The 24,964-nt window shown below is 46.2% G+C and overlaps 1 protein-coding gene and 1 non-coding gene across 2 annotated transcripts; both read left to right on the top strand.

The window, feature by feature from the left end:
• Nucleotides 1–4,767: 4,767 nt before the first annotated feature.
• Nucleotides 4,768–10,632, top strand: LOC125545615 (UDP-glucuronate:xylan alpha-glucuronosyltransferase 1-like). Its single transcript, XM_048709627.1, has 5 exons — nt 4,768–5,010; nt 5,476–5,644; nt 7,803–8,003; nt 8,146–8,783; nt 9,100–10,632. Exons 2-5 carry the CDS (start codon nt 5,604–5,606, stop codon nt 10,122–10,124), a joined length of 1,905 nt encoding a protein of 634 aa, XP_048565584.1. The 5' UTR covers nt 4,768–5,010; nt 5,476–5,603; the 3' UTR covers nt 10,125–10,632.
• A 13,461-nt stretch (nt 10,633–24,093) lies between these two features.
• Nucleotides 24,094–24,165, top strand: TRNAQ-CUG. Its single transcript has one exon. It is a non-coding gene; the product is annotated as a tRNA-Gln (tRNA).
• The last annotated feature ends 799 nt before the right edge of the window (nt 24,166–24,964 follow it).

Here is a 24,964-nt window from a genome sequence, read left to right as displayed (position 1 = left end):
TATGGTGCATCTTTTGCATAAAAAATATGTATAGATATTTACTAAAAAGATAATCGATCTAGATACACGCTCTCTTCAAGTTTATATCTTACCGGTGTATGTTCAAAGCTCTTGTGATTATGGTAAGTCATGTATACATTATGATAAGGCTTCTCTTGTTCATTAACGAGGTGTACAATTGTGGGTCGGTGTTTTGTTTGGCATAACTTATTAGTACCTTATATGGGGACATTCTTGGCGCATCTCATTATGCATTAAATTTGCATCTAGATAAACCCCCAACTAGTTTGTATCTTACTGTTCAAAACTTATCCGAGGCCTCGTGATTATGATAAGTTATGTATAAATTATCACGATTCATCTGTTATTCATTAATTAGGGTCCAATTATGGGTTGTATTTTGTTTGGCATGTTCGTTTTAGATATATTTGACCTCATTGCACTAAAAATGCCCTAAGGTATACTTAAAACAAAACCTGTTGTTATTTTTGGCAACTCATAACCGCGAACTTGGTTGTGATCTGGGTTTTCTGAGGCCAATTTAACACATTTCTAGTTTCTCCCAGACCCCATTATCTCCCTCTTATTAGGACGCCTAAGAGTTCTCACCGGCGACTGCCCCTCCCCAAATCGCCGTTGGTCCCTCACCCTGCAAGATTTGGCACTTGTCGTGCACGCCGGGTGAAAGAACATGCGGTGCCCCCATGTTTGGTTTTGGAAATCGATGACAATCTCTATGGACTAATGGTTGCCTTGAGTTATATTTGAAGGTTTTGTCCATAGGCTTTTCTTGGAGTACATGTGTTGGTTTCAAGAAAAGTTTGTGTCGACCAAGGTGCTATTCAAGGAATTATCCAAAGATTGGTCATTTGAGAGTTGAGCTTATTGCAAGCATGTCTTGAAGAAGAAGATTGTGTGATCATTCATGTTTACCTTCAAGACATCATCCAAACGAAGAGAGTTGGAAAGATTCAAGGTTGATAAAGACTAAGTCAAGAGTGTATCAAGTTGATCAACTCACAAAGCATAGAAGATGTACCGAGAGGGATCAAGTGATCCCATGGTTTGGTAAGCATTGTCCATTGTGCTTTGTGTACTAACCCATGGTCTATGTGAGAGTTCTACGTGGGGTTAGGTACATGTTCATGGGCTTGTGTCAAGAGGAAGATATCTCTCAACCCATGGAGAGGATGACATCAAGTGGTGATCGTCATCAAGATTGCCGTGTGCAAGTTCAAGTGGATCATCGCGAAGAGATCAAGTGCTTGAAGCTTGCCGGCCATTGTGGTGACAATGGACTTGTGAAGATGTGCCGAAGAGTGGCTCACCCATAGTGGTCTATGGGGGAGCAATCATCTAGTCTTCATCGTGCCAACACAATCAAGAAAGGTGGTCCAACTTGAGGAAGTCAAGATCGTCATCATCTAGCTCAAGTGGACCATGTGCAAGGCAAAGGTTTGCCCTTGATAGGTTTTCTATTTTACCGGTCTCATGATGATAGTTGGGAGACCGGGTTATAGGATCGATTGCCGTACTATCAAGGGGGGCTCTCGATGAGTAGCTTGATCGTATCGTTCGTAGAGAGCTCAAACCATTGCATCCTTGCATCATCTTTCTTGGTTCTTGTTTGGTTCTCTTTGTGAGTCTTAGAGCTTATGGTCATCTTGATGACAAGCTTGAGTTCATCGAAAACGGAGTTCGCATGCTTCTTCTATGATGTTTTCGATGTTGGAGGTTTTGCCGGTTCTTCTCGGTTGGAGGTTTCACTCCTCTATTTGTTGGCATTCCTCCCCTGCCTCTTCTTACTATAACCAGTCGCTGTTTTGATGCTACTCGTCGTCTTGTTTTCAACAACTTGAGTTTGCTCAATTCGGAGCTCATATGCAGAAGTTATGGCAGTTCTGATTTTCTTGAGTGTGGTTTTTGTCAGGGTCCCAGCGGTAGTACCGTGGTACCCAACGGTAGTACCGCTGAGGAGTCACAAGCGGCAGTACCGCTCCGCAGCGGTAGTACCGCGGGCCACAGCGGTAGTACCGCTCCTCGGAGCGGTAGTACCGCTTGATGGTCTCAACAGTAGTACCGTTGCGGCTCCGTGCTCCTACCGCCTCGACTCGAGTGCGCTTTTTCTCGTGTCGGGTTTTGCGGCACTTGCTGCGGTAGTAGTGGCGGTAGTACCGCTTATTAGCGGTAGTACCGCCCTGCCTCCACGGTAGTATCGCTCTGGGTCCCAGCCCCAGCCCCTTTTCTTCTGGCGCGACAGTACCGCTGAAGGGGAGCGGTAGTACCGCTTATGAGCGGTAGTACCGCCTTGCCTCCACGGTAGTACCGCTCTCTGCGGGGCTGAGTGGGGGATAACGGTTGGATTTTCCCCCTCCTATAAAGGGGGGTCTTCTTCCCCTTTGAACCTTATCCTTTGAGCTCGTGTTCTTCCCCCATTGTTGACCTTCTTCGAGCTTGCTAAACTCTCAATCCCTCCATGGATTCTTGCTAGTTTTTGAGGGAAAAGAGAGAGGAGATCTAGATCCACATTTCCACCAATCACTTTCTCCTCTATGTGAGGGGAACCCCTTGGATCTAGATCTTGGAGTTCTTGGTGTTCTCTTTCTTGTTCTTCCTCTCATTTTCCTCCCTAGCATTAGTTGCTTCGGTGGGATTTGAGAGAGAAGGACTTGGGCACTCCGTGTGCCCTTGCCATTGCATTTGGTGCATCGGTTTGAGTTCTCCACGTGATACGTGGAAGTTACAAGTTGAGAAGCTTATTACTCTTGGGTGCTTGGTACCCTTGAGCTTGTTCCTCTTGGGTGCTTGGGCTCCCTAGACGGTTGTTGGTGTTCGGAGCTCAATCATTGTGGTGCAAAGCTCCGGGCAAGCGTCGAGGTCTCCAATTAGGTTGTGGAGATCGCCCCGAACAATTTGACGGGTACCGGTGACCGCCCCCAAGGGTTGCCAGAGTGTACGGGTTCGGTGACCGCCCCCAAGGGTTGCCATTTGTACGGGTTCGGTGACCGCCCTCAAGGGTCCCTTAGTGGAATCACGGCATCTTGCATTGTGCGAGAGCGTGAGGAGATTACGGTGGCCCTAGTGGCTTCTTGGAGAGCATTGTGCCTCCACACCGCACCAAACGGAGATTAGCATCCGCAAGGGTGTGAACTTCGGGATACATCGTCGTCTCCTCGTGCCTCGGTTATCTCTTACCCGAGCCCTTTACTTATGCACTTTACTTTGTGATAGCCATATTGTTTCTTGTCATATACCTTGCTATCACATAGTTGCTTATCTTTCTTAGCATAAGTTGTTGGTGCACATAGGTGAGCCTAGTTGTTTTAGGCTTTGTGCTTGGCAAATTAACCGTTAGGTTTATTCCGCATTTGTTCAAACCAAAACCGTAATTATTTTAAAACGCCTATTCACCCTCCCCCTCTAGGCGACATCCACGATCTTTCACCGGGGACCCCAGGAACAGTCGTACGAAAAAATACGATGTTTTTGTAGTCCAATTTAATCTGCAAAAACATCTTATATTCTGGTACAGAGGGAGTAGCTCACAAGGACGTTTTTGGTGCACTGTATCTTATGGTGCATGTTATGCGTCAGAATTATGTCTAATATTTACTAAAAAGATAATCTGTCTAGATACACGCTCTCTTCGAGTTTATATCTTACCGGTTATGTTCAAAACCTATCTAGGGCCTTGTGAATATGGTAAGTCCTGTCTACATTAGGATAAGGCTTCTCTTGCTCATTAACATGGCGTCCAATTGTAGGTTGATATTTCGTTTGGCATGTTTTAGATACAACTGACCACGTCTCCATCGAAGTACCCTAAGTAAAGTATACACTCTCTCACTTACTTCAAGCTACTATACAAGATTTGTTGTTATTTTTGGAATCTCTTAAATCAACACCTTCTGTTCGAAAGAAAGAAAAAACACCGCCGCCTTTCTGATAACCCGATCACTTTGCAGGCCAATTTTAACCCCTTCCAGTTTCTCCTAGACCCCAACATATATTCAAAGGGTGCATGCTTATTGGAATTCCTTTAAGATTCGACAAAAAGATAACCACACCGCACAATCTAAACACATGTAAAAAAATACACGCAAGAACATGACTCGATTTTAGCACGGCAATTCGCATTCGAAGTTTCCGCGTGGCACTTATTAGTGCCTTACGGGGACATTCTCTGTGCATTGTGTCATACGGTGCATCTTATTATGCATTAAATTTGTGCACCGATACACCTTCTACGGGTTTTTTATCGCGGTGTCGTATCCTCAAAACTTGTCCAATGATTATGATAAGTTATGAATAGGTCATGATAAGGCGTGTGTCATTCATTGATTAGGGTCCAATTATAGGTCCCATTTTGTTTGGCATGTTGTTTTAGATACTACTACTACTCAACATCTGACCTCAACCCGCTGGAAAAGCCCTAGGGTACAGATAAAACGAAACCTGGTGTTATTTCTGGCAGCTCATAACCGCCAACTTGGTTGTGATCCGGGTATCCTCCAGCCCAATCTAACCCCTTCCTTCCTGGTTTCCCCCGGACCCCGTCATTATCTCCCTCTTTTTAGGGTAACAATTCTCACCGACGGCGACCGCCCCTCCCCTCCCCAAATCGCCCCTGGTCCCTCCCCTCCCCTCCCCCTGCGAGATTTGGGCCTTGCCGTGCACGCCGGGGACCCGAGGAGCGGCCAGCCGGCCGGCAAAGATTACATTTTTTCCCCGGGGTGAACCCACTGCCCGTTTCCAGTCCGCTTTGCTTAACCCGCTCCTGCTTCCCCCCTTTTGTGCGCTAAGCTTCCTGCCTGCACGGCTCCCCCCTTCTCTCCCTCTCTATAAAACTCTCTCCTCCTGCTTCCCCCCTCTGAGAGCTTTTGCAGAGAGAGGGGCAGCCGGAGCCACACAAGCGCACAGCCACCACCACCGACTGCGTCCGTCCGTCCTCTTGTTCCTGCTGTTCTTGCCCCCATTGCCGCCGCCGCCTCCTCCGCAGCTGCGCTACGGGTAGGTCGTCGCGCCGGCGTGCCCTTCTTCCCCCATGCTTGTGCTGTTCTTGGCTTGCTCGGCCTTTTGGCCGGATGCGTTTTCTCTTTCGGCCGGGCGCCGCCTGATCTGTTCTTGGCTCTTCCGCTGGGTCGCCTCATTTGCCCGATTTGGTCGCTGGTTCTTGCTCGCTCCCCCCCCCCGAGCAGATTTGCCCTTTTCTCCTTGCTTTTTTTCTTTTTCTTTTCTTTCTCAGATGCTTTGAGCCATGGCGCTCTGGGTTGGTTGGGGCTGTCAGATTTGGCTTGCCGCTTTATTTCGCATTGCTCTCCGATATTTTCATCTTTTTCTGTTCTTATTTTCTCCCCTGCGCTACTGTTCATCCCCACATGCTCGTCTGTTCATCTGCTTATCCCCTTTCTGCGTAGCATTATTTGGCTTGCTGAACTTCAAGCTCACACGAATCCTCCCGTGTTCTGTTTTCAGATGAGAAGCAGCGCAACCGGGGCAGCGACTGCGCGGTCGGCCTGAGGCCGGAGAGGCAGGCAGGCAGGCTGCAAAGCTCAGCTCAGACCAGAGGAGGCTTCATCCAGACAGAGTGAAAGCGAACCCCCATGGGCTCCCTGGAGGCGCGGTACCGGCCGGCCGGAGCAGCGTAAGATCTCCCTCCCCAGAGCAGAACCCACCCCTCGGCTCGATCCGAAGAGAAAAATACCCACTTTTCTGTACGCCCGTACCTTTTTTAGCTGGTGATACTCGAGGAGATGCCGCTTGCGTGCTAATCTGGCCTGCAGATGCGCCCTGCCATGTGCCGCCATGTGCTAACCAAGCCGTTTCTGTGGCGATTACCACGGCGTAGTAATCCCGTACCGCCATGGTACCCTGCACAAGATGCCGTTCTTTCCTCTCCGCTGCCGTCCGTCCGTCCGTCCGTCCATGGTGCCTTCCTCCTCCATAACTTCCCTGATCTTGTAGGTGGTGCCGTTGGTGGTTGCAGCGCCTTTATGGCATCCATCCATCCACCCACATATGCTACCACCAGTACCACTTCCCGTTAGAGATGCAGCGAGAATGCGCCCTCTTTTCCGTTGCTAAGATGCCGGAACTGCCATGAATCTGTTGGTTCTTGCGCCCTCTTTTTAACCTGATTTTGTTCTTATTACCGGCCAGGGATCTGCCCTGCATTTCTGGCGGTGGTTTTGATCCCATATTTAGGAGATGCTAATGGTTTCGGTAACCCAGCTCCAGACTTTCTGTTATTATGGTGGGGCCAGTTGTCGGTGCTCATGTGTTCCTCACTGCGGATTTGGCCCCGGAGACCGCTCCTTGTCACCGAAACCTATTAAATCTCTCCTACTGACGCATTGGCTCCATGTGCACTCCGCAGTGGGCACGTTGAGTTGGTCAGCTCCGGTACACTCTCTTCATGCCGGTGGCCTGAGGGTGACAATTGGGGATCATTTCCTCTAGAAAATGCCAGGTTTTTGGGGTTGTGTTTGACTCTTCGGTGCGCGGCGAACGGAGTGAATCCGGCAACCTTGGTCTCCTGTCATCAGTCTTTGTGATGTTAACGGCATTGACGCTACTGCAAAGTTTCTATATCTCTACACCTGGGACTGCTCATCTTCGTGCGGCTTTTCTTCGCGTGTTTGCCGGTATTAAAACTGCTAATCGGAGCGTTGAGACCAAGAAACATGGAGGGATTAGGTTAGGTACCGGGAATCTCTGTGATTAGTGGTGCTCTCCTTTTCTAAAAGATGCGGCTAATAAAGCAGAGGCCCGGAGGAATAGATGAGTGCGCTGGTTTTCATTTGCTTCATCTTTTTTAATCCTCGGTGCGGAGAAACGTGCGGGCTTTTGTTCCCCTTAGCCTTTTTTCTCCTCGATAGCCAAATCACTTTAGTGTGTGATCACTTCCCAATATTGGATGCTGCAGTTTCTCCTGTTAAAAGTGGTGCGGGGGTACTTTAGTTTTAGTGTTGCAATGCATGTTAGCCGCTCATGGGGGCTGGTCTTCTGAACCTTCTGAGCATAAGCATATATAGTGCAGCCTCCAAGAAAAACCAAACACCATCACCTAGGAAAGCACCATGAAAGCTATCTTTGTGGTTGTAAGCAAAGCAATGGGGTGAGGAAAGGAAAGCACCAGGGCGTGGCTTGCTTGTAGGCTTATTTTGTTGTTATTTTGGTACAAGTGGTTGTTCTGATAGGGACCTTCGGAACCAAGTTGGATCACTTCCTTCCTTGTACTTCAGATAAAAAATATATTAATATAAGCTAGTTACTTTGGGAAATCATACCTGCTTCTTCAGAAGTGCCTATTTCAGAGTTTTGATTTTGGACTAACAAATATTTTAATATAATCTGTTATATTGGGAAATAACACTTCTTCAGAAATTCTCCTATATATCGTTTTGATTTTGGACTAACAAATATTTTAATATAATCTGTTATATTGGGAAATAACACTTCTTCAGAAATTCTCCTATATATCCTCTATAAATCTTAGGCAGAGTTTTTGGTTTCATCTGCCTAGCCAAAGCTCCCAGTGCCTATTGAGTGTCTAGCATCTACCAAGTGTGATATTGACAAAAGTAAAACGGAAAAATTCATCTTCCTGCATAACAAAATGAAAGCTAGGAGCAGAACTCTACTGCTCTCGTGGTATCAGTACCAAAAAAATGTTTATACCAATATAGTAAGACTTTTTATTGTAGAGATAGCTTCTGAGTTCCGACTTTATCTTGGCCAGAATTAGTACTTCGCTGTTCCGTTACTGACTTGCTGTCTCTTGACTATCTCCTCTGTTGCAGTGATGACACAGCTAAAAGAAGGACCCAGAAAAGTAAAAGTTTCAAAGAGGTTGAAAAGTTTGATGTATTTGTTCTAGAGAAAAGCTCCGGCTGCAAGTTCCGATCCTTGCAACTTTTGCTCTTCGCTATCATGTCTGCTGCATTTCTGACACTTCTATACACTCCGTCTGTGTACGAGCATCAGTTGCAGTCCAATTCTCGGTAAGTATATATGTATGAAGAGTATCTTGTTGTAACAGCTAGTACTACACGTAGAACATTACTTTACACTAGGCTAGGTTGGTATCTGTATATGGTAAGCTGCATATTGCCCTGAAGCTCATCGTGTTCATGTGCTTTGCAGGTTTGTTAATGTTGGATGGATATGGGATAAGACTATCCCTGATCCGCGATATGTATCTACTATGCCCGTTCAGTGGGATGATGTGTATAAAACTATCGAAAGTCTGAATGGTGGTGAGCAGAAGCTCAAGGTCGGACTCTTGAATTTTAACAGCACTGAGTTCGGGTCTTGGACACAATTGCTCCCAGAAAGTGAGTTTTCGATCATAAGGTTGGAGCATGCTAATGAAAGCATCACCTGGCAGACACTGTACCCTGAATGGATTGATGAGGAGGAAGAAACAGAGATACCATCTTGTCCATCGCTTCCAGAGCCTAATTTCCCAAGAGGGACACACTTTGATGTTATTGCTGTGAAGCTTCCCTGTACCCGAGTTGGCGGGTGGTCCAGAGATGTTGCGCGGTTGCATCTGCAGTTGTCAGCAGCAAAATTGGCCGTGACTGCCGCAAGAGGCAACCGGGGGGTACATGTGATGTTTGTGACGGAGTGCTTCCCTCTTCCGAATCTCTTCTCTTGCAAGAATCTTAAGAAACATGAAGGCAATGCTTGGCTATACAAGCCTGACTCGAAGGCATTAAAGGAGAAGCTTAGACTTCCGATTGGATCTTGTGAGCTTGCTGTTCCACTCAAAGCAAAATGTAAGTTGATTACTATCTCTGCTGTTTTCAATGTCTCTGCATAGAAATATGCTAATTATTCCTCATTACCTTTTGCAAATGTTTGTCATCTACTCATCTGTTGATTTGCTAATTTGAATATCCACAATGCCTGGAAGAGCTATCCATCTGTGGCAGTTGAAATATATAGCAGTCTCTCTGCTTTATCATATAGGGAACATCACCATCTTTGGTTCGAATATTGTCATGATTGAAAATTTGCTTTTATGCCTTTTTAGTGTTGTCCCTGTATTGCTTGGAATTTTTTGATGAGTGACACCAATCCTCTCTCTTACAGCAAGACTTTACTCGGTAGACCGACGCAGAGAAGCATATGCTACCATACTGCATTCAGCAAGCGAGTATGTCTGTGGCGCAATTGCAGCAGCTCAAAGCATTCGTCAAGCAGGATCAACAAGGGACTTTGTTATTCTTGTTGATGACACCATAAGTGACCATCACCGGAAGGGCCTTGAATCTGCGGGTTGGAAGGTGAGAATAATCGAGAGGATACGGAACCCAAAGGCTGAGCGTGATGCTTACAATGAGTGGAACTACAGCAAATTCCGGTTGTGGCAGCTGACGGATTATGACAAGATCATATTCATAGATGCTGATCTGCTCATCCTGAGGAACATTGATTTCCTGTTTACAATGCCGGAAATCAGTGCAACTGGCAACAATGCAACACTCTTCAACTCTGGTGTCATGGTTATCGAGCCTTCAAACTGCACATTCCAGCTGTTAATGAATCACATCAACGAGATCACATCTTACAATGGTGGCGATCAGGGATACTTGAACGAGATATTCACATGGTGGCATCGGATTCCAAAGCACATGAACTTCCTGAAGCATTTCTGGGAGGGCGACGAAGAGGAGGTGAAGGCGAAGAAGACCCAGCTGTTCGGCGCCAACCCGCCGATCCTCTACGTCCTCCACTACCTGGGCCGCAAGCCATGGCTATGCTTCCGGGACTACGACTGCAACTGGAACGTTCCGATACTGCGGGAGTTTGCCAGCGACATCGCGCACACGCGGTGGTGGAAGGTGCATGACAAGATGCCCAAGAAGCTGCAGAGCTACTGCCTCCTGAGGTCGAGGCTGAAGGCGGGGCTGGAGTGGGAGCGGAGGCAGGCGGAGAAGGCCAACTTCACGGACGGGCACTGGAAGCGGAACATCACTGACAAGAGGCTCAAGATTTGCTTCGAGAAGTTCTGCTTCTGGGAGAGCATGCTGTGGCACTGGGGCGAGGCCCCCAACAACGCGACGAAGAAGGCCTCGACGCCGGCGCTGCCCGCCGCGACCCTGTCGAGCTCGTGAGATGCTGTGTAGATATCCTCCCCCGCGAAATTTTAGTATACCAGATGATGATACAGCAGACCTCCCCCCAGTCTCCTCCTCCATTCCATACAATACACAATAGCAACAGCTTTGTAAAGGTAGCCATGCATGCTGCTCCTAGGCCTTTCCTTCCCAACAGCTATACATTTTGTTTGCTGCCGATGCCTCGGGCGCGCGCTGCTGCTGCTCCAACCGCGACGCCACGGCTAACGATTTTTTGGGTTCATCTTGGATGGGTAATAATTCGTCGCTTGTAGGTAAGTTTTCTTGGGCAAGACTTGTCTATGGCTGGCTGTGTTGGCGCAGTGGTAGTTAGCTTTTGTAATGTAACGTGTGTATGGTGGTCGTTGAACTGTTGGCTCCGGTGGCGTTGGTCTGGGGTGATGCAAGGGTTAGATTGCTGACCGGCGGACGCCGCCGCTCCTTTTTGGCACCATGGGTGATGGACATGATATATGATGTTGTAATGGAATTTGGGTTGGTTCAACTGCTCGGCGATTCAGCGTATGGGAAGTGGTTCCCTGAGTCGTCTGAAATTGTTTGCCTGTGTTGCTGTAGAACAAACCACGGTCGGCTGTGGGGTTGGTTTGGTTGCATGCATGTGTGTGTGCATTGAGCTCAGCGGCGCCACCTAACGGGGCGGCGTTGAAATGGCGTGCTGCCGGTGCTGGGTGCGGGCAGACGTAGAAGAGGAGGACACACATGGGGCGCATGGAGAGTTGGGTGAGCTGCCTCCCGTGCCAATGGTGGACATGGCCCCATCATTGCCAGGATCTCCATTATTTCGCCGTGCTCCGTTGGGTTGGGTTCCTTGCAGCTGCGGGCGATCTTTGTTGAGGCCGCTCGAGGCAAATTTTTGTGTTTTGACCTTTTTTTTAAAACCTATTCGAGATTTGAACCTAGTTTGAATTATCTTTAAGATCCAACCCTTTTGCTACCGCCAGAATCCATGGTGATAGGGTCTAAACAGTCTACCGCCAGGGACTTTGGCGGTAGGAAACTTCGCTACCGCCAGCCGGGCTGGCGGTAGCCTGCACAACCCTACCATCAAGGTGCTTGGCGGTAGGCATGAGCATGCACTGTGTTTAATATTTAGGAGGTACCCTACCGTCATGGTCCTTGGCAGTAGTAGATCTTAAATTTTTTTCAAACTAGGATCAAATCTCGAATAGGTTTCAGAAAAAGATCAAAACATGAAATTTAGCCGCCGCTCGACGTGCTCGCTTTTCCGACAGCATGTAAACGCCCTGCGTCCACCTAAAAAGCACGAGGATGTACCGCTGGTGTTGTTTGCCCAAGATCGGGAGCGGTTGGAGCTGGAGGATTCCGTGGCAGTACCACTAGTGGGTTTCTTTTGAATTGCTTCCAGATCTGGACACACTGTAGCTGAGCTGAATGCCAATCTGGCGTCCCCGCAAAAAGAAAGAAAAAGGGACGCGACTAGCAGTAGTACTGCTGCTGTGACAACGAACGGGGTTGGGCGCCGCACACCTGGTTTCCGAATGGGAGGGAGGGCGGTGTGGCCATCTTCCCGGCCCTTTTGTCAGAGAAGGCATGCGATGCCGCGGACCGGCTCGGCGCCCGAGCCCCTTGGCCGGCGAGAGCGCGGTGCGGCGTGGCCCCGCGCACGCCTGGCACGCGTCCGTGCGCTCTGCATCTGTCGGCGAGGGTGCCGGCTTTTGAACCGGGGAGAGGAAGAAGCAAGGGGAGGAGGGGAGAAAGGACGCCCCGGGCTGGGCCTCCGTGGTCGGCGTCGCGAGCTGCCCTTTCTGCCGCGTCGCGGCGCCGACGCTTCCAGCACAAGTAATTTTGGGGGCCACGACGGCGCGACGCCGGACGGCGGGTTCGTTTGAGAGCGGGTGCGAAAGGCCGGGTCGGCTGGGCCGGGATGTTTAGGCCAACTCCACTCACACGACCCCAAACGGACGTCCGCTTTATTCGGATTCTGTCCGTTTGGGGGGTGGCAATAGGTCACAAAACGGACATGTATGTCCGGGTTTAGTTGGAGGCGCCCGACACGCAAACCAACCCTAAAACGTCCGCCTCGGCCGCCATGCCACGCCCGCGCTCTTGCTCCGCCGGCGCAGCTGTTGGTGCCGCCGCCGCTGCCGAGCTCGCCCGCGCCTCCGCTCCACGCTCCGCGCGCCCGCCTCACCGCCCACCGTCGTGCCCTCGCCCGCGTCGCGACCAACTCCTCGGCGCTCGCCGCCGCCTGGGCATTTGCCGCGCGCACACCCCGCCCCGCCCGGGCAGCTCGCCCCGCTCACGCCCGCGCGCCGCGCGCCCAGCCCCGCCACGTTCGGCCAGCTCGCCGCTCGCAGGCCCGCGCGTCGCGCGCCCCGCCCAGCACCGCACGCCGCCCCGCCATCCGAGCCTAGGTTATTTATGTTGATGTTATATGCACGAGTAGAACACAAGTGAGTTGTGGGCGATATAAGTCATACTGCCTACCAGCATGTCATACTTTGGTTCGGCGGCATTGTTGGACGAGACGACCCGGACCAACATTACGCGTACGCTTACGCGAGACCGGTTCCCCCGACGTGCTTTGCACATAGGTGGCTTGCGGGCGACTGTCTCTCCAACTTTAGTTGAACCAAGTGTGGCTACGCCCGGTCCTTGCGAAGGTTAAAACGGAGTCTATTTGAGAAACTATCGTTGTGGTTTTGATGCGTAGGTGAGATTGGTTCTTGCTTAAGCCCGTAGCAGCCACGTAAAACTTGCAACAACAAAGTAGAGGACGTCTAACTTGTTTTTGCAGGGCATGTTGTGATGTGATATGGTCAAGGCATGATGCTAAATTTTATTGTATGAGATGATCATGTTTTGTAACCGAGTTATCGGCAACTGGCAGGAGCCATATGGTTGTCGCTTTATTGTATGCAATGCAATCGCGATGTAATGCTTTACTTTATCACAAAGCGGTAGCGATAGTCGTGGAAGCATAAGATTGGCGAGACGACAACGATGCTGCGATGGACGCCCTGCCCGGCCAGCTCGCCGCGCCAGGCCCCCGCCCCGCGCGCCGCCCCGCCCGGCCAGCTCGTCGCGCCGCGCGCCCAGCATCGTCATGCGCGCCGCGCCTCCCGCCCCGCCCTGTGCGCCCGTCTGCTCTTCTCGCCCTATCCACGCTCGCCTGCCCGTGGCCTTGCCTGCTCGCCTGCCCATGGCCTCGCCAGCTCGCCGTGCCGCGCTCCCACACGCCACGCTTGCTCGACCGTGCTCGCCACGCCGCCGGTTGCGCCGAGGAGCTACTGCGTGCCGCGGCGGTGCATGTAGTAGGCGGAGGTTGCGTGCACCGGCAGAGAGGAGCAAAAGAGAGGAGAAAAGGTGGAGAGAGAGGATGGTGGGTGGGTATGGTGGGCCATGGGAGATAAAAAAGAGAGAGGATGACAGGCGGGCCAAGGGGTCACATGCAGAGGACACGTCCTGGACGAGGACGACGTGAAATTGTTCGCTTGTGTCCGTTTTCCACCCAAAGGCAGACCAAGTTTGCGCCCAGGATGAGGCAATGCGGACCAGAAATGGACGTTTTTTTAGAATGGAGTCGCGTGTTGGGACGTCTTGTTTGTCCGTTTTACCTTAGACGAACGGGACCGGATAATTTAGGGTCGTGTGGTGGAGTTGGCCTTATCTGCATTTTCTGAGGATACACGGACATGGGCTGGACGGCCTGGTAGATGTGCTGTGCGCTCGACGCGAGTACACTCTACTCCAACCAAACACACACACCCACACACAAATCTACTCCAACCAACGTGGACCAAGAGCAACTAGTTGAGCACGGAAGCCTTCCCAACAATCACATAAGGTGGGCTGACAGCGTCCCAGCCGCCACCATGTGTCTGGCTCTAGGTGTTTCTTTCGGATTTTGCTTTTTTTCCCCACGTATTTTTGCCTTTTTACTTGTTTTTTTTGGATTTTTGACTTCTTGGTTTTTCATGGGTCTTCCTTAACTTTATGATGGAAAAAGAATTCATGTTAAAAATGTGATTTTTTTCGTAAGAGGTATTGTTTTTCTTCCGCGAGAGACTTTGTTTATCGGAAATGAAAAAAAACATGTTCTTTTTCTTTCTTTCGCGAGAGGTATGGTTTTATTTTCGTGAGAGGCATGGCCGTGCCTCTCGGAAACAAAAAAAAACACGCTTTCTCTTTTATTTTTCTTCTGTGAGACGCACGGTTTTACTTCCGCGGGAGGCACGACCATGCCTTTCAGAAATGAAAAAAAAACATGATTTTTGTGAGAGGCATGATTTTGCTTTTGTGAAAGGCACGAATTTGCTTTCGCGAGAGGCATGGCCGTGCCTTTCGGAAACAGTTTCCGCAAAGGAAAAAAATAAGTGCTCCCGGCTCAGTTTTTTCGTACATTTTTTTGTGAAAAAGGTTTGTCAAAACCTATCAACATGGGATGTAGTGTTGAAGATCTCAACATGAAAAATTCAATGATAAAATCAGTTCAAGATTTGAGCGCATGGTTTAAAAGATAAAACATTTTGAATAAATGAATTTACGAAAAAAATTCTCTGGTTGCGACAAGTGACGCACATGCAGCACGCCACTTGCCGCAATCTAAGAATGGGAGAGTGATCTTTGAAATGGGTAATCCTCAATTAGTGATTTCATGGTCATGCCGTGAATCTGGAAGCTACTTCCTCCGTCCCAAATTACTCGTCCCTAAAATGAATTTATGTAAAACTAAAATACATTTAGATACATCTATACGTGTGTAAAAATAATTCGAAATGGAGGGAGTAACGCTCAACATCTACTTAAAAAAAGCCAACCATCCACATGGTAAATGGACAGTATTATTATGCGCGTGGGTCGGGCGGATAGCCGGACAGGGGTGCAGCTATGTCTCGCTTTATGCGGCACAATAGCTCAGCTCGCCCGCAGGGAGCCAATAGTAGTCTGACTCATTAACCATACATTTTCCTCATGCTGATGACACACACGTTATTTCTTTATCTATTTTTATTTACTTATACCTTGAAAAATACAAAAAAAACAGTTTAGTAATTTTTTGAAGTACTATCACACACACTAAAAAAATGTTCATGCCGTGTAAAAAGAATGTTTGCTCAACTATTACAAAAAATATTTGTACTCAAAAATGTTCACTACACCTTTAATAATGTTTATGCATTGCAAAAACAAATTTGTATTTTTCTATAAAAATATGATTAAAGAATGTAAAATATGTTAGCATCGTTTCAAAAAAAATGTCGTTCCAAAGAATAACTCAACATGTTTTTACAAAATATTTTACATGTATTTGAAAATTTTATTTCAAAAAAATATTAGTGATGTATTTGAAAAATATGAAATACATGTAAAAATGTGGTAGATGTATTAAAAATGCATAATATGTATGAGAAGTAGTAGACATAAAAAAATATTTGAAAAAATATTAATCATTTATTTTGTAAATAAATCTAAAAATATTCTTCATGATGTACAATGTGTATGAAAAAAGTAGACATGTGCAATTTTTAAAATAAAAAATCAAAGAAAGTGACAAAGAAAACCTAGGTAAATTCAGAAAAACAAGTAAAAAAATAGAAGAAAACCAAGGAAAAATAATTAAAAACCGGTAAAGAAAACAAAAGGAAAAAAACCACGCGGCAACTACCGACTGGGTCGACCCTCGTCGAAGTTTGTTTTTGAGAAATCTCGTCGTACTTTATTAATAACAATGTTGTAGAGGAATTGAGAGCAGCTAATTAAGTGGTACGCCTTGCGGGAGCTCCTCAAGAGCCATTTGGGGGGGGGGGGGGGGGGGGGGGGGGGGGGGGGGGCGAGAGCGCATGTCGTCGCGTCCTGAGCGCTTCCTCGGAATTTTTTATTTTATTTTTCTGCACGTGTTTTCAGGTTTTAGATACTTTTCCCATTTCTTCGGGTTTTGCCCGGTTTCCCGCAAGTTTTGGACCTAAACAATTACAATATTTTTTGGTAGAAATGTGATTTTTTCTCTCACTTCACGATAGGCACATATTTACTTCTCAAGAAGGCACAAAATTGTTTTCACGAGAGGCACAATTGTGCTTTTTTATTGTGAAAGTAAAACTTCATTCATCAACGAGAAGCATTACAATCTAGCTTACATAAGGTTAAGATTTCCTTAGAGGCATGGCGCACCCATACCGCTGTCCAAGGCTCCTTCCTTAGTTGCGCAAGTGCATGGATAACACAGTGCAAGCCTCTCCTAACATGTGTTATTTCTGATTGCCGTCCCAAGCTCAGCAGATGTTTTGCTTCCTCCAGAATTACTGCAATTGGTGATCTATCAACTTCTATGCCCGTAAGCATGCTCACATCAGTGGTGCAGTTCGTCTCCAAGATGAAAGGTAGTGTGCTCCACTCAAGTGTAAGTGAGACCCCTTCGCGACAAGCAACGACTTCTGCCTCCATCACGCTCACACATGATGTAAGTAATGGCGAGATCCAAAGATCGCCTCTCCCTTGGAGTTACGAAGAATCATACCAACAACTCATGTCATGTCCGCTTCCAAGAAGGCACCATCGACGTTCAGTTTGCACCATCTCTCCGAGGGCCTAGGGTTATCAACGGGGGAGAGATGGTCTTGTTGTTGCCTCTTCATGTGACCACAACTGCACAGGTGTGCCTCTCAGGAAGTAAAAAAATATATTCTTTCTTCCGCGAGAGGCACACCTCTCACAAAACATTATGTTTTTCTTCTTCTGCAAGAGGCATGGATTTGCTTTCGCGGAAAACACAACTGTGCATCTCGGAAAGGGAAAACGCGTTTCTTTTCTTCCCTGAGAGGTACAGATTTACCCCTTGTGAAAGCACAGTTTTACTTCTACAAGAGGCATATCTGTGCCTCACGGAAAGGGAAAAACATGTTTTTTCCTCGAGTGGCACCGATTTGTTTCCATAAGAGGCACAATTATGTCTCGGGAATGAAAAAAACAGTGGGTAAAAATCATGCTTCCGGCTTGCTTTTTTTCTTTTGGGCCTTTTCGCGAAAAAATTCATCGAAACCAATTGACATCGGATCTAGTTTCGAAGGTCTCGACGTGAGAAATCCAAAGGTGAAAATGGTTCACGATTTAGACGCATGGTATAAGAGATAGAATATTTTAAATAAACGGATCTACGAAAAAGAAAAAACTCCGAGGTTGTGAGAAGGGACTCACATGCAATGCGCCACTTTAGTGATTTTGATAACATCTGTGCGACACATTGGGGGCAGCGAGTGCACAATTCCTATTCCACGGTAGTTCTCCACGAAGAAACTGAAGGAAATATGCCCTAGAGGCAATAATAAAGTTATTATTTATTTCTTTATATCATGATAAATGTTTATTATTCATGCTAGAATTGTATTAACTGGAAACATAATACATGTGTGAATACATAGACAAACAGAGTGTCACTAGTATGCCTCTACTTGACTAGCTCGTTAATCAAAGATGGTTATGTTTCCTAACCATGAACAAAGAGTTGTTATTTGATTAACGGGATCACATCATTAGGTGAATGATCTGATTGACATGACCCATTCCATTAGCTTAGCACCCGATCGTTTAGTATGTTGCTATTGCTTTCTTCATGACTTATACATGTTCCTATGACTATGAGATTATGCAACTACCGTTTGCCGGAGGAACACTTTGTGTGCTACCAAACGTCACAACGTAAATGGGTGATTATAAAGGTACTCTACAGGTGTCTCCAAAGGTACATGTTGGGTTGGCGTATTTCGAGATTAGGATTTGTCACTCCGATTGTCAGAGAGGTATCTCTGGGCCCACTCGGTAATGCACATCACTATAAGCCTTGCAAGCATTGAAACTAATGAGTTAGTTGCGGGATGATGTGTTACGGAACGAGTAAAGGGACTTGCCGGTAACGAGATTGAACTAGGTATTGAGATACCGACGATCGAATCTCGGGCAAGTAACACACCGATGACAAAGGGAACAACGTATGTTGTTATGCGGTCTGACCGATAAAGATCTTCATAGAATATGTAGGAGCCAATATGAGCATCCAGGTTCCGCTATTGGTTATTGACCGGAGACGTGTCTCGGTCATGTCTACATTGTTCTCGAACCCGTAGAGTCCGCATGCTTAAGGTTTCGATGATAGTTATATTATGAGTTTATGAGTTTTGATGTACCGAAGTTAGTTCGAGGTCCCGGATGTGATCACGGACATGACGAGGAGTCTCGAAATGGTCGAGACATAAAGATTGATATATTGGACGGCTATATTCGGACACCGGAAATGTTCCAGGTGATTTCGGAGAAAACCGGAGAGCCGGAGGGTTACCGGAACCCCCCCGGGAGAAGTGATGGGTCATATGGGCCTTAGTGGAGAGAGAGAGAGGGGCAGCCAAAGGTGGGCCGCGCGCCTCCTCCCCCCTGGTCCGAATTGGACTAGGAGAGGGGGGGGGGGCGGCGCCCCCCTTTCCTTCTCCCTCCCCACTTCTTTCCCCCTCCTAGTAGGAGTAGGACTCCTACTAGGAGGAGGACTCCTCCTTGGCGCGCCATAGAGGCCGGCTGGCCTCCTCCCCTTGATCCTTTATATACGGGGGCAGGGGGCACCCCTTGACACACAAGTTGATCCACGTGATCATATTCTTAGCCGTGTGCGGTGCCCCCTTCCACCATAGTCCTCGATAATATTGTAGCGGTGCTTAGGCGAAGCCCTGCGACGGTAGTACATCAAGATCGTCACCACGCCGTCGTGCTGACGGAACTCTTCCCCGACACTTTGCTGGATCGGAGTCCGGGGATCGTCATCGAGCTGAACGTGTGCTAGAACTCGGAGGTGCCGTAGTTTCGGTGCTTGATCGGTCGGGCCGTGGAGACGTACGACTACATCAACCAAACGCTTCCGTTGTCGATCTACAAGGGTACGTAGATCACACTCTCCCCCTCTCGTTGCTATGCATCACCATGATCTTGCGTGTGCATAGGAATTTTTTTTGAAATTACTACGTTCCCCAACAGAAACCGCCGCCCCCCACGCCCCGCTGCGTATAAGTGGGCCGGCCCAGGTAGAGCACGCACGATTTTGGGAAGGATCTAAAACCTTCCCAAATCTGTTTTTATTTTCCAGTTTTTTCCTTTTTTTTTGCTTTTTCATTTTGTTTTAGTTTATTTTCTTTTTTCTTTTAATTTTCTTCGTCATTTCCTTTTTTATTGTTTCTTTTTTCTTTTTTCTCGTTCTCCTCAACATTTTTTTAAAAAAACTGTGAGCATATTTTTTTCACAGAATTAAAAATATGTTCACCTAATTAAAAAACGTTCATGAAATTGAAAAATTGTTCATCATATTGAAAAATTGTTCACCATAATTTAAGAAAGGATTCATCAAAGTTCATCCGATTTCAAAAAAGTTTTCTTGAATTGGGAATTTGTTCACCAAGTTCAAAAAAACAAAAATGTTCATCTAATTGAATTTTTTTATCATATTCAAAATTTTTTCGCATAAATTTTGAAAATATTCATAAAATTCAAAAAATGTTCATCCATTTTTAAAAACTTTCATCAGATTTAATAAAATATTCTTTGAATTGAGTATTTGTTCATCAAGTTGAAAAATTGTTCACCAAATTCAAAATTTGTTCATTAATATCCAAATTCACGAACATTTTTTGACATCACGAGCATTTTTCAAATTCTTGAACATTACTCCAATTCAGGAACATTTTTTGGCTCCACTATGTTTTTAAAAATTCGCATTTTTGAATTTTGGAAAATTTTGAAATCCCAAATTATTTAAAGAAGAACAAACAAAAATGGAAAGAAAAAACCAAGGAAACAAAACAAGAAAATATGGGGTGCCGCACTGCCGCTCATTGGCCGACCCAAATGGGCTCACGGGGGAAGAGGGGGTGCCCGCATGCCGACACACGGGCACCCCCTCTCTCCCTGCAAGCCCGCACACAAACTTCTAAGATCGGTCGAACCGGGCAATAGAAGCTTCCCATAACCGATCAGTCGAGTTATATTATCGGGCCTGGCTGCTAACCTTATGAGAAAGGCAGATTGGATAATTAGCAAAAGCGCACCCGACACCTATTGGATCAACTCAATGCATGTTGGACCGCCGGGTCTTCATTTTTTCTATTTTGTATTTTCCTTTTGTTTATTTATACCTTTCCCTTTTATTTTGTACATTCTTTCTTTTATTGTGTTTGCTTTTCCTTTCTCCGTTATATTTTCAAAAGTATGATTAGTTTTCTCAAAATTTATAAACATTTTCAGAAAATTTGATTCTTTTTGAAATTTACAAATATACTTTAAAATTTATAACCATTTCCAGAATTTAGTGGAATTTCTTTTTATTTTTGTTAATATTAAAGTACATGGCTATTAATTAAAATTCCTCATACATTTTTAAAATTCTTATTATTTTAATGTTTCTAATTTGAATAAAAAATCTGTGAAATAAAAAAACGTGGTTAGTGAAGGGATCTTCAGGAATGAACACAACAATCCTCCAAGAGATCAACCATCGAGCTTTATATTTTGTTTCCTGCTCATTTGTTCATGAAGGACGTCGTTCTAATGTTGAAGCTCATAACTTAACAAAATACACTATTTCTCTACCTCAAGGTCACCATGTGTGGTTTTTGAACCCGCGTGACCCTAATGTAATTCCTGTAAACCTTTTATTCAAGCAATAAAGTGAGTGTGTCCCCCCTACAAAACACATGGGTTAGGGGATAACTTGGTTACCAGTTTCGGGAAGGTTCATGGTATGTTTTTTTTCCGGTTTTCGAAGGTTTATGACGTATTTTTAGTTTCTTTTTTTGTTGTTTTCTCTATCGGTTTTATTGCTTCCCTTATTTATTTCTTGTTCCTTTTTATCACTTCTCTTTTAAAAAATTGTTCCCAAAATTTTAAAATTATTCCTATAAAAAATCCCAAAATGTTTTAACAAAATAAAATATCTAAAAAGTAAAAAAATCATTTTTACATATTTTTTTACAATTTCCAAAACTGCTCAGAAAACTTTAAAAATATATTCACATTTAAAAAAAATGCTCACTGTTTTTAGGAAAATATTCACAAAACGTTAGCTTTTAAAACAAATAAGTATTTCAGCTTTTCTAGGAAACTAACAAACCAACTAAAATGTGTAAAACCGAAAAAAATCACTAGAAAACCGATAAAGAAATAATAGGAAACATCGAGCGACGAATGGGTCGCCCATAGTGGTCCCTTTGTGGTTTATTAAGAAAATTATTCCTACTCCCTAGAAGAACTCATTGATGTCTTTGATCCCCTCAGATGGTATTGTCATAAATCATCAAAACCAAAAATAAAAACTAAGGTATAATGAAGATGCACTTTCAACAAAGAATGTTTACAATGAAATATTATAAGTGGGGTACTATTGTGCAAATTCGGCTTGGACCTAGTAAACCTCATTCTTGGTGAACCCGAGAAAGCAGGTGCTTATGTTAGATTGCCATTAGGATTTGGCTACAAAGTAGAAACTTGGATATGGATGCAACAAAATGGCTCTCGAGCTCATCTGTTCGGAGGTGAACAAACAGGAGGTGATGCACACTTTGGAGGTTGTCAATGCGAGCTTTGAAGAGAAGTACCTTGGTTTTCCTACTCCAAATGGCCGGTTATCTAAAGGGAAATTGAAGAGCGTTCAGCACCAGCTTACCAAGAGAATTATCCAATGGGGGGAGCTCATGTCTCAGGCAGGAAGAGAGGTCCTTATCAAGGCCGTAGCACAAGCCCTTCCGACGTTCCTTATGAGCATTTTCAAGTTCCCAAGAAGCACATGCGATGACCTTGCACGCATGATCCGGAGCTACTGGTGGGGCGCATACAGAGGGAAGAGGAAGACACACTGGAAGGCATGGGATCACTTGCTGTGGCCAAAAGCTGCTGGTGGGATGGGTTTGAAGGATTTTAGGATGTTCAACCAAGCCTTGTTGGCAAGGCAAGCTTGGAGATTGCTGGTCAACCCTGAGAGCCTTTGCGCAAGAGTCTTGAAAGCACGTTACTATCCCAATGGACGGCTAGAGGACACAATTTTCTCCACAAATGCATCACAAACTTGGCAGTCCATCGTCCATGGGTTGGAGCTTTTGAAACAAGGCCTGATTTGGTGTATTGGTAATGGCAGATCGGTTCGCATTTGGAGGGACCCTTGGATCCCTCACCCCACTGGTCGCCCTCCAATATCGCAACAAGGTAGATGTAGACTGCGAAGGGTCAGCGAATTACTTGATGAAACAGGTGCATGGTGGTCAGACTTACTGCAGCAGTACTTTTTGCCTGTTGACATCCATCATATCATGAAGATAAAGGCCTCTCCACGGCTAGGCGATGACTTTGTTGCATGGGGGGCTGAACGTACCGGCATCTTCACCGTACGTAGTGCGTACCGGCTGGCACTCGAGGACAAGTTGCGTCCCTCTTCAGTCGCGGCGAGCAGGGCACCGGACGGGCGACGTGCCGTCTGGGCATTTTTATGGAGGTGCCCTGCTCCTCCAAAGGTGCGTGTTTTTGGTTGGCGTGTGGCTACGAATGCTCTCGCAACTTGGGCAAATAAATTTGCACGCCAGATGGAGCTTACTGACGTGTGCCCTCTCTGTGGTCTCGAGCGCGAGAACACGTTTCATGTGTTTTGCAGGTGCCCAAGAGCTGTTGATCTGTGGCAATCCATGGCGCAAGTTTGGCGGATACCTGGTGTTAAATCAATCCGCAATACAAGACCGGAGTGGTTCCTGAATCTCATCGCGGAGTGTGACGAGGGTGACCGCCTCAGAGTCCTCATGCTTATGTGGAGGTGCTGGCACGTGCGTAACGAGATCCAACATGACAAGACAGTGCCGCCCATGGAGGTGTCCCGACGGTTCCTTCAAAGCTACGTCACCTTACTGTTGGGGATCCAACAATACCGGGCCGGAGACTGGGACAAAGGAAAGATGGTCATCCAACTAGAGGGAGCGGAGCAGCCAATATCGCATGTGGACGTTAGCTGGAAGTCTCGGCGCAAGTGGAGCCCGCCTCCGGAAGGTTGGGCGAAGCTCAACGTGGATGGGTCATTGTCACAGGAGGATGGAAGCGCCGATGCCGGCATGATCTTGCGCGGGCACGGCGGCACCATCATTTTCTCTGCATGCCGTTCGCTTCGGTCATGCCCGGACCCATTGCACGCTGAGTTGGCCGGGTGCACGGAGGGACTCGGCCTAGCTTTGCAGTGGACGGAGTTGCCGATTATCCTGGAGTGTGACAGTATGCAGGCCGTGCAGATGATCAAGGCAAAAGGACCGGATCGTTCCCAGCATGCGATGGTGGTCTCAGAAGTAAAGAGTCTTATGGGTACAAGGGAGTGTTGTGTTACTCACATCTCTAGAGAGCAAAATAATGTTAGTTATGTGTTAGCAAACTTCGGTCGAACGGAGAAGCGTACTGTGGTCTGGCTGCGCTCTGGACCTGCTAATGTCCCTAGTCTGTGTAGGGATGAATTCGTGTGCTCTTGAGTAATACAATCCTTTTACCCCCGCAAAAAAGAAAACAATAGAAAAAAATAAAAATAAAAATGTCTTTTTGGCATGGAAGATTTTTGAGTGTGTGATGTCCATGCCAAATTTGATTGTGTTTGGATATCTAAGTAGCTCTGGAAAAGCAAAATCAAGGTTTGTGAGATAGTTTACTGTTTATGCACTGTTTGGATCAGGGTTTTTTTTTGCCAAGAGCTTCTCAGATTGTCTGAACACAATGAAAATTTACCCAGACATCACGATTCGAGCATCTTCCATGTCAAAAAATTCAGTTATTTTAAAATTTTCTTGTTGTTTATTTATTGTTCACTGAGATCAGATGAGCTTGCGTACAGAATTGAATACTCCCTTGGATATTACCTATATTGAAGCGGGTGGAATTCTGTGGGGACTATATCGCATATAATAGATTTTTCCTGTGAAAAGAGTTCATCAAAGGTTCCATGGTCTAGTGGTTAGGACATTGGACTCTGAATCCAGTAACCCGAGTTCAAGTCTCGGTGGGACCTGTTTTTTTTGTACCTAATATTTATGCTAAGCTCAGAAATGCTTTCAATTCTTACTACTTGATAGGAAACACCATTATGAATGTATTGGGGATTTAATTTTTTGTAGTTATCAGGGGTAGTTCACTACCACTGCCCCACAGGAATCAAAGAGAAGTGATCACTTTCGTTGGTCAGCAATCTTCGCACATCGACAAGTTTGCAAGGAGTTTGCTTTTCTTCACGGGCCCCACTAATCGTATACATGTCTTGTTATTAATAACTATTCCATCCGTCCCATAATATAACAATGGTTCGTATACATGTCATGTTGCTAATAACTACTTTTAACTTTTTGTTCAAACGCAATACAAGATGCAGACGCTCATACATACACACATACACTTTCTATGAACGCATGCACATTCTATCCCTACGAGAACCCAAAAACTGAGGCGGCACATAATCTTAAGATTGACAAAGTCACCACAAACGCTTTCGTAGTCGTCGGGAGTGTCTCCTCCCACTGAACGCACGTCGCTGGAAGGTCTACAATACATCGAGAAAAATGTGAGCACCGATAAATTTAGGAGTTAAACCCTAATGGCTTGGGAATACCATCATCCTCCTAACATAGTACCTCTCATGTTAATACATTATCTTAGAGCTTGTGCTGATGAATTTGTTTGGCTGTAGATTTTGGATCCCATAATGAGTAGTATAATTGGTTCTTCTCCTATCGAAGCGCCAAAGAAAATAGAAACTTTTGATGTGGTACATGTCTGTCACCGGAGCTACTGGTGGCACTCGAGTAAAGGAGTAT

This window comes from Triticum urartu, chromosome 3, assembly GCF_003073215.2.
Source record: "Triticum urartu cultivar G1812 chromosome 3, Tu2.1, whole genome shotgun sequence".
Classification (NCBI taxonomy): domain Eukaryota; kingdom Viridiplantae; phylum Streptophyta; class Magnoliopsida; order Poales; family Poaceae; genus Triticum; species Triticum urartu.
Note: the sequence above shows the minus strand (reverse complement) of the source record. Positions and strands in the feature narration are given on the sequence as shown.